Below are 15,008 nucleotides of genomic sequence, written 5' to 3'. Positions count from 1 at the left end.
GAAAGGAAACAGGAATGGTTAATGTTGTTTTACTGGAGCATCTGAAGGTCAACTACCCAAGTAAGAAACAAAACAGAAATTCAGTGCTGAATAAAGAGAAAAAGCATCAGCTACACTCACATCCACCTGTATGATGATGACATCCTCCTCCTTCTCCACCTGCAACTGTGGGATAATGGGCAGGGCGTCTTGAGACGCTGACATTGCCATGATGACGGCCAGGGCCTCCTCTTCTTCGGCCTCCATTTTCTCCTTGCATTTCTGGTTCTGTGTCACGTCCTGGGTGTATGCATTGTCTGAACCGGGCTGCTCTGGTGACAACACCGCCACCTCCGACTTGAACGTCACTGTGCTGTCTGCTACTGGCATGGACGCTTCCAGAAGATCCTCCATGCTGGAGTTAAGCTCTGCCGAAGCATCAAGGCCGTGGTTCTTATCGTCCACAGGTGTAAAGACTGCATCATCGCTTGGAACAAACACAGAGCTGGCACCGCACCTTGCGCCCTCCCCTGGAGAAATGTCCTGAAGATCGAGCTTCATGTTGCTTTTGAGACCTAGGCACTGACCTTTAGTTGCATCAGATGAGGTGGAAGGTGAGAGAGAGGGTCGTGACGGCTTGGGACGATGGATGTGGCTGGAAGGCAGAGGCCTAGCTTGGGGGAACACAGGGGAAGGCAACTTTTCGGGGTCTTTACTGGTCCCTCCTCCACCAGCACCCCTTAGAATAGGGTATTTACGTTGGGCACCAGGGGAGGAGTTAGTGAGCTTGCTGGGGACAAAACCTTGCGGCCGGGCTTGAGTGGTAGAAGGGGAAGGGAGTGGGGGTGGCTGACAGGAGGAGGGCGATTGTGAATTAAGACACTGGCTCATGGGTCTATGGGGGCCACGAAGTTGAACTGGGGGTTTTGGGGAGTCAGCAGGCACAGCAGTGATACATGCCAACCTATCTGACATATCGTCTGTGGTTTTTGCACTGACTGTTCCACATCGAGCTACTTTACCACAGGGTTTTTCCTGCAGACAGTGAGTAGGTGAGTTCCTCTCAGTGGAAATGGGTGAGTTGTGAGGTGCTGCAGGATCCAGACAAATGTCACAGTGCGCCCCCTGCACATCCTCAAGGCCAAGGTGCACGGCATCCAGGATGTCCATCTCCTCCGCAATGGCTAGCAGGCGCCGGCGCATGCGGGCGTAGTGGGTGGAGCTGGTGACGCTCAGCATATCAAGCAGTTTGACAAAGACGTGGGGCACGCGGGCCACCATGCGAGCGGCACTCAGAAACACCCGGCGAGACAGCTTCCCTACCATGGAGTGCGAGTTATCGATGGACTGCAGCGCAAAGCTAAGCAGACGCAGCAAATTCTGGTACCTGGAATTAACAAGAAATAATAAATACCAATAGAAGAAAGACAGAGCACTTGGAAATAAAAGTCACTTGATTGTATTTTTTCAGATATATCCCGATTCCTCTGTCAGCAGACTAGTTCAGATAAAGCACTCTTTTACCTCTCCACCTGATTCTGGGGATGTCCACAGTCTGTGGCCATGACAATATGTGGGTAAAACTCTGCTGGAAACTCCAGCAGCAACCGGTCAATCAGACACAAACGGCCTAGAAGAGCCTGCCAGTTATTCGCCTCTGTCTGGGAACCCAGGATACAGTTCAGCACATAGTCCACTCCACCTATACCGATAGAACCTAACACACACACACACACAGACACACATAATGATAACCTGCTTTCTTTACACAAAGAAAAAAAATGTTATTAGTTTTATGAATGTCAGTGAAGTTCACACCTGCTTTGAGAATCTCTCTACCAACAGCAAGCTCTCCAACCTGGCCTTTACAGAGCTCTAGTAGAGTGGACACAGACAGCTGGCTTGTGCGACTATGACACACACACACACACACACACACACACACACACACACAAACATTATACCTGCTCCAGCAGTAAAACTGGGAAGAGTTACTTCATTAAACATCTAGTAAAGTATTTTTTCTTTTTAAATGCATGCTTGTGAATCTCTCGACTACTTCGAGTGCTTTTACAAGAACTCATCATTAGGTGGCAGTAAATGTTTTTTAAAATTCCAAACAGCCCTGAAATCTCTACTTCAGACTTGAGGTGGTAAAGCACCTGTTGGCATCAGCACATTTAACCAAGATGGTCTCCACAACGGGCCGGAGCAGCTGCTGCAGGCGACTGCGCTCCGACAGACTGTGGCATGGCGTGTAGACCAACATGGCCCGCAAGGTTTTCTGGCAAGAGAAACAACACATAAGCATCCCAAATATTCAGAAAGCATCTCTATATCCTAGTCTAGATATATGCCAGACTAGACTCGTTAAACCTTAAAAGCTTTCTGTTAAATGAATAAAAACAAGATTACATGAGTGCAAGTATGAAGCTTTAAATTCAGAGTAATTAACAGTCAATTAAACCACATGTCAAGCTGAATAGGTACCTTGACATAGCAGCAGGTATGTAATGCAATACCACAGGGTTGAACAGACAGCCATGAACTTTTGACCTTGCACATTATAGCCTGACTATTCTAGTAAGAACAAGGATGCCAGGATCTGAAGCAAAGAACTTGACATGTTCACAAAGTAATATGCTCAACAGATGTATGTTTGTGTAAGTGTGTGAGAAACAGTTCACCCTGATCCTGATGACCAGAGAAGACTGGGGAGTGGTGACTGATAGCGCATTGTACTGGAGTGTTGCCCAGCACTGATAAGCTCAGCATTGACTCCTTCTTATTCCAGCTACACACACACACACACACACACATACACACTACACCATTCCCTGGCTCAAAAAGACAGAATATAAACCTGGAGAAAATCACAAACACTCACTGGACAAAAAAAAGGACTCTTAACTCTGTCAACAGATACTCAAACACACTTAATGCCGTACTTGTCCTTTCGAATGCAGTAATTCGTCCGACGACGCGCTTGCCCGATACAAACAACACTGCAAAAAAAATAATAAAAATAAAAAATAAAATCTTCGCTAAACTCTAAAGCTTTAATACGCTGGCCTTGAACTGAACAAAACTGCGCATGGTATTTTTAGTCCATGGACACCATCCCCCTTTTTTCTTTGTTTAAAGGATACAGCAAAAATCCAAAAAAGCTAAATATTCTGGAAATCCCCCAAGAGGACAGAGCTGTTCTTGTTTTCATAAAAAGCTGCAGCCAAGAGCTTCAGGCTAACGTCAAACTCAGAGAAGAATGCCATGAAAACAGTCTCTAAAAGCTATTGTTCTTTAAAAGAAGCAGAAATAGGTCACGAGTGGGGAAGAAAAAACTAAATCAAAAAACAAAAAATAATTCAGAAAAAATTTACTTCAAGCCCCGGCTTGGTGTCCCCTGCTGTTTTGCAGACTTCCTGGTTTAAAGTGAACTTTAGAACTATCCAGCATGGTTTGCGGTAATATTGAACTTTGGCACTGCTCAAATAGCCACTAATGTATAAGAGTTAAACAGAAAAATCTATTTATTACACAAGAATCTCTCAAATACGCCAACTAATTTAATAAAAACCAAACCTGATTATTTTTTATTTTGAATTGAAGACGAATAAATACTCAAGTAGATGTTTAAGGTCAGCGGTGATGCAAAGAGCTTCAAAAGGTGAGCATATCTTCAGTCTGGGGATCAATCAGAGCCAAAAAAGCAGCAAAAATATACAGGGTTCACTTTGCGACTACAAATGTCTATTTGGTTTACTCTGGTACTTGAGTTCTCTCTATTGTCAAGATAACATAGCAGATTGGTATTGCATAATTTCCTACAAGTGTAATAGAAGCCCAGTCACGAGAGCGCACAAGGTGCCCGATCATGAGATAAACACTGATGCCTGATGCGTGTGATGAGTAGCATCGTAGTAGTGAAATTAATCTCAAATTTGTTAAGTAGGTCCTGATGCTGTTTGTGATAAACTTACAGCAAAGAAAGTACTCTAAAGAGTGAACATGATATCGATGAGACATATCAGGTCTAAATTTTACTCTAAATGATCAACCTACTGCTGAGTGTTTAAATATATGCGTGTTTTTTTTATACGAGTACAACAGCAGAGGAGAAAGAAAATATATTTTATACAGTGTTTATTGACTGGGATGGAGGTAGGAGGCACAATAATACATCTTATAGAAAACTTACCAGTGCAGCCACGTAGACTTTGTAGACAGGATCCGCACACACCATGGACAGAACGCTGCAGCAGGATTCCACCACCACTTCCGCTGAGATTTCACTTCCTGCTGCTCCAATCCCGGCCCCTGCTCCTGTGCTCGCCATTGAGTGCTCGCCATTGGCCAGCAGCAAAGCGCCGCTCACGTCGTGCGACAGCCTCCGCAGTGCCATCTCTCTGATGTTCCAGTTCCGGGAGAACAGACAGCCTACCAGCTCAATACCAAACACCTGACAAGAGATGGAGAACAACCAACAGTGATGAAAATGACATCCCGTTCAATAACAACAATTTCCGTGTATTTTTCATATGTGTCAAATTGTATTTGAATTTGCCTGCCGTTCTGGGGAATTCCTAATGTGTACATCAATCCTTTATAAAGCAACATTATTAATGTTCTCCAAGACATAAATCTTCCTGCACCTCACCTTGATCCAAGGCTCAGCCAGTTCTTTATAAGTTTGAGGGATTTGCTGCACTCCGTAGTGGGGGAGAGAAAAATCTCCCTCGTGACCTGCCCTCTGACCTTCAGCATTGGATGATGATGAAGAAATGGAGGACGATACCAGACTTGTGGAGCTTTCCACTGTAGACGCTGGATCATGACTGAACACAAAAGCGGACATGTTTGAATCGTAGGATCGATACATAACTGTTGGGTCATGACTACAGTGACCTGAATAGCACATGTGCAATTAACATGGACAAGATCTTCACACATTTCTATTTACTGGGGAACAAAATTAAACGTACATCTGCCGTACCACATGCCCTGGGAATATTTCTGATAGAGAATGTGGCAAAATTATTATTTTTGATAAGAGCCCATATGCTGCAGGTGTAATGAATAGCACAATTAGGCTAAAAACACATGCTAGTGTCTCTCTTTAAACAAAGAGTTATAAATGAAGAAAAACAGGTGCACAGTAAGAACTACTTATAAAAAGAGGATGACTGGAAAATAGTCTCTCAAACTGCACCAAGCCAAAGCAGAAGAATAGCTTATCAAAAGAGCTTTTTGTCCAGTAAATGTTATCAAGATCTTAGTGATTCAAAGCTGTGCTAGAAGAGTAAACAGTTTACATGATAAATGGTAATAATCAGAAAAAATACGTTTTGTAAACAAACAATATTCATTCGGTAAAATTAGAGTAATAGCTGTTTTCAGAAGAAAAACAACAGTCTATGGTTTCACAGGGTTTTTTTTTGTGCAGAGAGAATCCCACGTCGAAACTGTATTCATGTCTTTGTATGGGGGGGGTAGGTTGGGACACACTGAATGTGACTAGCTGCTAGCATTTCAGCCCTGGGCAGACACACAAAACACAGGTGGTGCCATACTGTCTCGCTCACCTAACCGCTGAGAGAAGATCCAACACACGGAATTCCAACCTGCTGATGCACCAACACACATCACCTGCACACCAACAACACTTTCCCACTGTGATGCAAGGGGTACAAGGGTGCTGCGTAAAAATGCCTATCCAAATCATAAATCATCCATCATACACCAGCCCGTGGATGAACGGATGAACGGATGGATGGACGGACGGACATGCATGCCTTCTACTTTCTCACTAGTTCCATTAAAGAGGAAAAATGAACTCCCTTTTAGCAAAGACTACCAAGTCTTCATACTTTATAGTAATTATATTTATCTTAACCGATAGCCTTTAAGAACGCCATTGACGTTAGAAAAACGTTCTATTTTTTTTTTAATTCCTCCTTTGGAGACTTTTTGGACAACCTGTGTATATTACATACACATAGCTACTGCTTTTAGCACCCCTGCTTCCCATTGGCTGATCTGGGACAGTGCCAGTGGTCTAGAGGTATAATTTGGGCGTGTTGACAGTAGCATTCTTGAGCTCCTGCTGAGGTCTGGGCTGATGGTTCATATTAGGGCCGATGTGAGTGGCTTGGCATACTGCTCTAGCCCAAAGTAGGACAGGAGGCCATCAAAGCTTTCCGCCCACTTGTTTTTGCACATGCTCTTCACATTTTCTTCCTGTGTAACTTAACTGCATTCTGCACCACTAAATGCAGAGTACACTCCTTCTTTACTTCCTGAACCTCATCTGATTGTCTGAGCATCTCCACAGGCTTCCCTGCCCTTTCACCTCGGTCACATGCAGGTGCGTCCTGTACAGACTCGGAAACACTGACGTCCGTGCCGGTGTCAAGAACTGAACAATAGCTCGTATTCCTGGTACTCCCTTTCCAAGAGGCTAAATTAGAGGAATTATTCATCACTCGTTGCTGTTTTGGTTTATAGGATTTAATGCTTTATCATGAAAAACTTTTTCCAAACTTCTCCCTTTTAAAATCAAACCTATGTGGTTTTGGCTTCGAGGGGCAGCTCACCTGTAAAAATCGTGTGACTTCCACTTGGCTCTACACAGAGGGCAGATCAGGGGTTCATGGTTTCTCCGACACTCTTCTGCCCCTGAAGAACATAAGATGAGCTTAATGAGCTTCAGAGAAATCAGTCCGTGGATAAACAGTGGACTGCTACAAATAGGCAGTAACTTTAATAGACCATTTTTAAATATAGCTGTTATTTATTGCTGGTATTCTTTACCCTGGACTACAAAGAAGTCATTTTGATATGGATATATATTGAAATATATGGATGTACATTTTGATTGCATTAATATATGCAAAAGGAACATAATCCTACAAGCTTATAGTGCAGGTTTTTTTTTTTTAGTTTTCTTCATATTTTTAAAGGTCACGCAAAGGGGTGTGTGTGTGTGTGTGTGTGTGTGTGTGTGTGTGTGTGTGTAGACCTGTACTCACATATGGACATGCAGTGGTGGTGCAGCTTGTTCCTGCAGCCCTCCTCACACACAGTCAGACTCTCCTCATCCAGCATGTCCAGCAGACAGATCGGACACATCTGCTCCTCTTCGTCCTTCATACTGCACATGGGACACACACCCACACTGAGCAGGGTTTGACCACAATGACCTTTTCTTAGACAGATATTTCTTACATGAAACCGTCATTTTGAAAACGGATCTCACAATGGTGGATGTGATTTAGCCTAGATGTTTATCGTGATGAATGCGCGACTCTCACTGAAACTGTGTTGTTTCTCCCGGTTACAAGAGATGTCTGTTGTCTCAAAATGTAAAAGCTCCAAGTCCCCGTCCCCATTAGAAGAAATTATTCCCATACCCTTTAAGACTGATGAAGACGGATATAAACTCAAAACCGATTCAGCTTTAACACAATGCGCACACTCAGCACAAGACTCTACTAGTCCACTCCCGAAATAACATGTGAACTAGTACTGACCTTTCTACATGGTACATCTATTTCTTTATAACTATAGAAAAATAAAGAGTGTGACGCTCAGGGAACGCTTGTTGGCACCTTTCAGTCACACGTGTAACTAACCTGCTCTCATTGCTGGAGGGTGAGGAGCTGGAGTTACAAGATGTGTGAGTGATGGACATGCGCGTCACAAACTTCTGAATGGTGCTGCGAGATGGAGCTTTGATTCGTGAGCTCCGCCGATTGTGGTACTTCTGAAATAAGCTTTCCACCTGGAGCATGGACAATACGGTGTGAGTTGAATTTGGATTCGTATTTGGATAATGTATTTCTTTTTAAACATTTTACCTCAAAGTTTTTAAGGGTCTTTCTCCAGAGCAGTGGGTCGGACGACTCCAACTGGAAAACTCTCAGCATGACGAAAAGCACATGGATGCAGAAAGCTCCACGACCACAGCTGCAGGTCTAATAAGCAAACGTAATAATATTAGTAAGCCTAGAAGATGACCATGCCACATGCTTATCCGTTTTAATTCGAGACATTGCTAGATGCCAATTCTTACCTGAGGTCCAATGAACACACGGTATTTATTGTCGGGGCTGTCTCCTCCAATCAAGAACGAGTTAGGTCCAATTTGCTGGAGCAGGTAGAGACGGGCCCTCATGACCTTGTTGACCCTGCGATTAGTCTCTTCAGGACTGTAAGGGGAGAAGCCGTCAGGTGATGGCGCTCGTCGAGGAGGAGTTACCCTACCGCTCTGAAATTAGACAAGCCAGAGATGTGCATGTTAGGAACAAGCCCTACAACACAGCATCTGAACATCATTCATTTGTTTACTTGGTTCCTTTGCAAAAGCCTCCTGAAGTAAATACAAACCAAATAACTGGTCTGTATTTTTATCATTAACTTATAAGAAGATTATAAATAAATACATGTTTATTCACACAAGAAAAAGAATAAACACAAAACAGTAATAATCTTAATTGTCCCGTGTGCTAGAGTGTGGAAGTAATCCTTACAGGAACAGGGGATGCCCGCTTCCTGCGGACGCCGGGGGACTCTGGTTTCACAGCCGTCTTGTTAGATGAGGAAGTAGAAGAGATTGAGGATGAGGAAGGTCCAGGGGAGGGGCTACGACGGCCTCTGTTCTGAGAGGATGAGGAACTTGCGCTGTCGCTGCCCGCCTCGAGTCCCAGACGTCCAGCTTCACTGCTGTCTGGCCGCAGGGGTATGGGCTTCACAACCTGAACAAGAGTGGGATACGCACCATTACAACAATGTCCACACATAAGAAATGTCCCAGAGTAACACTGGCAATTTAAAGATGGGAAATATGAAATACAGAAAAAATGTAAGTATTTGTGACAAGGTAATGATACAGAAGTGGGTGTATGTTTGTGTGGCTGACCACTGGGCCTCTCTTGCTTCTCCTCTCCAGCCACTCGTGTTTCCAGGTGGGCATGCAGGTGGCTTTGAGCTTCTCCCGGATCATGCGCTCCTCCGGCCGGTCTTCCATCTTTTGCAGCCCACGCAGCGTCTCTTTGTTTTCCATGTCACGGCTAAATCCAAAAGAAAAAAAAAAAAACAAGAAACAATGTTAAACTTGATAAAGTGCTTTGCGCACAAAATCTCCCTTACAATCAATTAAAATCCAAACCAACTTTAAGGTTTGTCTGAAGTTTATGAAATCCAGCAGCCTCAGGATATCCAGTCTCCGGTCCATAACAGATGAACCGTACTGAAGGCTACCATAGCATGTGAGGTCGATGAGAGTGCTGAGTAAGCAGCGCAAATGAAGCCTTCTCTCTCTCTGTCTGTCTCTCTCCCACCGTGTAGGTCAACGGCAGTCCGAGAGCTTCAGAACAAACAGCCTGCCTCGTAGCAGAGGATGTTATGATAAGGAGCCCCGGCGGTCTGAGCCCGTAACACTTACTGCTTTGTGAAAGAGTTCTTTTAAGTAACTAACACTCTAAGTGCTTTTAAAAGACAACAGACAAAAATGTGGTGGAAAAGGCTAAGGTCTTTGGCCAACCCAGCACTGAGGTGTTGAAGCCAGCATAGTTTTTTTTTTTTACCTGCCCAAACCCAATAAGAACAGACCTGTGGAACAGTGTGCTTAGTGTTTCTGTTGCTTTGGCTAACTATCCCTGGACACTTGTCCTAAAACAGACAGTATCACTTTCACAGATTAAAAAAAAAGTGCATCCATTGTTTTAGAAATGGATTCTATTATAAAGCCCAAGCTTTCAGGGGTTTTTTCAGTGTACACCCCATAATGAGCAAATGCACTCAAAAATAATTAAGTGTTTAAGATACTAGAAATAACTGATGATAATCAAAATCGCAGGAGCCAAGTCTCATTAAATCAATTAAATATGAGGACATGGTGGATGGAAATCCCCTGGCCAGCCTGCCATGACAGCTTAATGAGAGGTAGAGAGTGAACATAACAGAGAGATAAAGAAGGACCCTACCACTTCTTTGGCCCCAAATGTCCACTTGTGGGAGGGTGGTCAGGATACGGGAAGGGCAGTTGTGGCAAGCTTTCATCTCTAATTAAGAGCAGAATCGATGGTGTGCACCCCTTTGGCCCTTTTCGATTACTCAATAAAGGGTGGCGTAACAATAACAAACCAGAGAACAGGAAAGCCAGACTTCCTTTGCTGAACCCAGCCTTGTTTGAAGCAAAGGGTGCATCGCAGAGGAAGTTGGCTGAAGTCCTGACAACTGCAAAAACATTTACAGTTCGAGAGGAACTACGTTTTTCTAAACCTTGGGCCTAAAATGAAGGGCCTATAAATGCAGATTTGAGCTACAACTGAATACACCAAATGCTTAGAAGCAATTACTTTGGAAGTTTTAAAGAAAATTTAGAAAAGAAAAAGAAATCACAGTTTTCTTCATTGATATCACACAAAATGTAAGCACTTCAAGAGAACTAGAAATTCAAAAGTCTGCACCAAACACCTTCTGGTACATCTAGGGGTAACTACAGTACTTGGAGTGCAAACAAACAAGCGAGAGGCACGTAGCATTCGCACTCCCACGAGGAGAGAGCTGAACTCCCTGGAGCCCAACTCAAGTACAGCGAAACCAGATAGCAGGAGTTTACCATCTCTGCTCTGAAAGAAAAAGTTGGTGGTGACCATCCCTCGGCTCTCGGGTAACAGCTATCCCACAGTGCCATGAGCCAGGAACAAAGAAGCATTGTGGGCCATGCAGGTGGGATGTAGAAAAGCCGGCGGCTGGGAATCCATTTCAAACCTCCTCATAAGCCAGTATTGTGGTTCTCTCTCTCTCTATCATGCAAACATGCACACAACACACACATGTTTAACCTAACATGCATTCATTTTTTTTCCACAATACACCATAACACATGTGCATGCACCCACACGCTGTTGAGTGCACACACACCCTTTCTCATGAACTACGCAGTTCCCAGCTCTCAAGTTTCGGCGCAGACAATCAGCAGCTCTCTGCTGGAGGGGATAGTGGAGTCGAAGCACTGCACATAATAGCAGGAGCTACTTGTTCTTAGAAGGACTTAACAGTCCCACACACACAACCCACAGCCCTTAAATAAAGGCTCCAAACATAGACAAAAGCACAAGAAGCTTAATGACAACTAAACAAAGTCAAAAACACAATACGGGTCAACAAAGAAACAAAAGAAGGCCACTGTGAAAATCAGAGGATAGAACCAAAAAAAATACAAACACATAATCTGCTCAAGTCCAAAACTGGTCAAGACAAAGGCAGCAGGTGTTTTGTGAAATCTTAGCCAACACCACTGTGCGTCAAAGCTGATGTCTTTTCCAAATATGAGGAAACAGAACACACTTGGAAAAGTACACGTGCACTTGACTTGCTCTGATTAAGGAAGATCACATGGTGCTGTTTATGTTAAGCTAAAAACAAAGGCCAACAAGAACAGGTCAAATTCCAGAAGATTCTCATCAACTTTGTTCATCAGAAATAGAAATAAAACAAGAATAACACCCAAATAAATCATTAATCTGACAGTTTTCTTCAAAAACAACAAACAATTCTTATCCCAAATCAACCAAGGCATAATCCTCTCTAAGGATTATTAGCATTGGGCTACTAGGTCTAAACCACCGCACACCGCTCGAACCGCTTAAACCGCTCGAACATGGCGAAAAAAAAAAAAAAAAGGTGACAAAGATAGCTACGTCCCTATCTGCCTCCCGTGCTAAATGGCTGCTCAGAATTACCTGCAATTACACTGTTACTTGTAGGTGGAGCACTAGTCAGACACACTACTATAATAATAGTGTGAGATTTGTGTTTGTAAGTGTTTCCCAACACACTAAATGATCCTACGTCCTTCAGCCTGTGCCACGGAAACAGAATCTCTTTCGATTTTTCTCAGCTTGGCGTGTCCGATCCGTGCTGCGATATTTCAGTTCTGAACTTACACATGACCTTCAACCATCAAAAGGACTTCTATTCAGTTTCTAAATTCTTAATCATATCGCAAATTTGTGCAAGGTTAGAGATTGTGTGGAGCCAAAACATTTGCAAGCTAACCGGCAAGATAAAAGTGTTCGAACACCGTTATTTGAACAAGAATATCATATCTGTTAATGTTATGAAAAGTTCATCAACTTCTGCTAAATTCTGTATGTTGTTATAAATTTTTTTTAAATAAATCCACTTTAAGTTCCACTCTTCTCCAAAGGATTTGCAAAGCTAGCAGGAGAGGAGAGAATCTAAACTCAAAGGAATATTTCAAATTTGAACACAATGTTAATGTTTTCTCCTAAGTTTTACCACACACTTACAATAAATATCTACTAATCTTAAACTGCATGCTAACTTGCTAGAGAGCCATAATACGATAAAGCTAACAGCTAGCAACAAGCTAGTCTATGTCCTGACTGTTGAGTTCATAAGAGAAGCCTGTAGGCTGTGTTTATCATTTTCACACAAAGTTAGAGCTTCAATTTTTGTCATTTTTTTTCTCTCTCTTTTTTAATTGTGTCTCTTTGATCATTAAATATAAATTAACAAGTAGGAAGGAGAGCAGAGTTACTGCTAAGCTACTGAGAAAACGGTTATATTAATGAACACTGAGCACTAGGCTCACAACCCCACCGAGACATAACGCCTCCTTTGTCAAGCGCGACGATGACAGCCGAAAACAAGTCAGACATATGCAACATTGTCCCGGGGGACATACAACTGACTACACAAGTGCCCGAGCTGCACAAAAGCACTGAGCAGGCTTTCAACTTTAAATACTGTGGGTATAAACTAAAAGATTTACGCTCCTGGCATTTCTAATTAATTCGGAGCCATTTGATATTGGATTGTACAGACAGGATCAGCACATAATTTACAACAAACAACTTGCCAGCTCCTTGTAGTGAGACTCGCAAGGTTACAGCTTTAGATGGACAGTTAAGATTTTGCTATATATTACGTTTTCGCTTCTTAATGTAAATGTAGCATCAGTCAGCAAAACAGGAAGGCAAATGTAAGGGAAATTTATTCTGTTACCCGCCGCACTGAGGAACAACCTTTGAGCGAGGCTGCATCTCAATCAATATTTTAAAATACAAGCTGTTAAGTGTGTATTTAGAGAACAGAAACCTTTTTGCGAAACTGGAAGATGGAGAAACTGACTAGTAAAGAACTGGATAAAGAGAAATGAAATCTTCATTCCGGGTATGATACAAACCATCGAAGGGGGTTGGGAAGAGGGTTGGTTGTACAGAGATCAGTTCATGAGCATTGTAAACTTCCTCTCCTTGTCCTTTACCAAGTAAGCATTGGGGAAGTCAGAGGTGCTGACCTCCTGCAGCATTGCATGCGCACATCACACGATGCATGCGGTCCAAAATAACAGCACGAGCGGTATCGCCTTCCATCAGCTGTTGCTAAACAACAGCATGAGCTGGGGCGCCTGCAGCATGTTTTGAAAGATGCATATTTGTCAGGTTTTTTTAAAACATACACCACCGTGCTGCCAATGTGTATAAAAGGCACAGCAGAGTTAGTAGGACAAGCACAGATGAGGGATTCGGTATAAATGGCCACTACAAATGTTCAATGTGGGAATGCTTCATGCAGTCCTGCTAGGGTAGAATCAGGGAAGTTGCTAGCCGTAACATTGACTAGCATGTGAAAGGGATTTGTAGTTGTTTGTAAAATCCTCAACAGCTCCTGATGCAGTAACAGTAACTAGGTTTGTAATAAGTGCTGGTGATGTGATGCGTGTGAACATTTCCGAGCAATTCAAAACCAGGGTTTACTGCACACCCTGAACTACAGGGATGTTCTGCAAGTCAGTAAACAGGCTAGATATTTTGTACCTAAAAGCAACACCACACTGATTCTAGTGTGGGTAAATTTTCACACATCAACAAAATACATTTCACACACAGATTGGTTTATACACACAGGATCAAACATATGAATCAAAACGTATGTATTTATTGAAGATGCCAAGAGTGTGCAAAGAATTACTTTTTTTTTTTTCTCTTTCTCCCACTGCACAAAGTAATGTGTTATTTTACAGAATTCATTTCTAAATTCTACATTAAAAAATATTTCATACTGCAAAATATGCCTGACAAAATATGCCTGTATTAAATGTCTTGCTACATTTAATACACTGGGGAACAAGCAGGGGTTTAATGAGACTTTTATTTAATCCCTTAAATCTTGGGTTATCATACAGTTACTAATCTGAATAGCCGGTGTTAATTGCAGAGAACGACTGGAAAGGTATAACGTTAAGAGTACGAGGAATGCACATCTAGACCCAGTAACCGGTGCTGGGAGTTTTAGGGGTAGACAAAGATTAGGTGAGTAAAATTAAACAGACAAATGAGCAAAAATACATTTTGGTGTCTAGTGAACTACCTGCTGCTGCTGCAAAAAAAAAAAACAACACACTGGGTCAGGATACTGATTAATCTTGCCATCTCTCTGTGTAATGTAGAAAAAAGATGCTTATTCCAAAATTAATTGATTTTAATTGGTTAACTTACCAATTGGTTAACTTGATTGGTTAACTTACAAGGCACAAACCCTATTCATTTTAAAATCACACAAAAAGTCAAAAGGAGGAGGATTAGTGCAAGATTAACTGCCAGGCTTTTTTTGCTATTTGTGAGTATCCACCATGTGATGTGTGCCTACTGAGGTGGTGAAAGTTTACCTCACAAGTATCAAAGGCTAAATACTTTTGGATGCATCCTGCCTCCAGGCTCTAAAAGGCCTCACATGATGGCAGAACTCTGCAAATAGCTTTTATTTTTGGAGGTAATCCGAGACTTGTACTTATTATAAATAATTTCTCCATTTAGACATGCTTACTGCTTGGTGCTCTGTAGCTTCTTGCACGCTTTTGTCACTGTGGCTTCACTTGCCCTCATCAGCGATCTAAGATATAGAAGAGTTTGTGCAAGAGGCCACATTGGATTTTATTCCAAATCCAGAAATACAATTCCCCAAATACAAAATCCAGCAGCTGTGGTGGTGGTGGC

The 15,008-nt window shown here is 42.6% G+C and overlaps 1 protein-coding gene across 4 annotated transcripts in view; it reads right to left on the bottom strand.

Moving 5' to 3' along the window:
* map3k1 (mitogen-activated protein kinase kinase kinase 1, E3 ubiquitin protein ligase) overlaps positions 1-15,008 on the bottom strand; it is a 36,386-nt gene that overhangs the window by 7,599 nt on the left and 13,779 nt on the right. For all 4 annotated transcript variants that reach the window (XM_060895636.1, XM_060895637.1, XM_060895638.1 and 1 more), the window contains exons 2-14: positions 8,897-9,047; positions 8,508-8,732; positions 8,051-8,245; positions 7,836-7,952; positions 7,611-7,759; positions 7,008-7,129; positions 6,573-6,654; positions 4,637-4,814; positions 4,178-4,438; positions 2,142-2,263; positions 1,798-1,889; positions 1,504-1,696; positions 121-1,366 (exon numbers count right to left, since the gene is read on the bottom strand). In XM_060895636.1, coding sequence (XP_060751619.1) covers positions 121-1,366; positions 1,504-1,696; positions 1,798-1,889; positions 2,142-2,263; positions 4,178-4,438; positions 4,637-4,814; positions 6,573-6,654; positions 7,008-7,129; positions 7,611-7,759; positions 7,836-7,952; positions 8,051-8,245; positions 8,508-8,732; positions 8,897-9,047 — 3,133 coding nt within the window. The remainder of the gene's footprint in view (positions 1-120; positions 1,367-1,503; positions 1,697-1,797; positions 1,890-2,141; positions 2,264-4,177; positions 4,439-4,636; positions 4,815-6,572; positions 6,655-7,007; positions 7,130-7,610; positions 7,760-7,835; positions 7,953-8,050; positions 8,246-8,507; positions 8,733-8,896; positions 9,048-15,008) is intronic.

Source organism: Tachysurus vachellii, chromosome 20 (genome assembly GCF_030014155.1).
Source record: "Tachysurus vachellii isolate PV-2020 chromosome 20, HZAU_Pvac_v1, whole genome shotgun sequence".
Taxonomy (NCBI): domain Eukaryota; kingdom Metazoa; phylum Chordata; class Actinopteri; order Siluriformes; family Bagridae; genus Tachysurus; species Tachysurus vachellii.
This window is presented reverse-complemented; position numbering and strand designations above follow the sequence as displayed.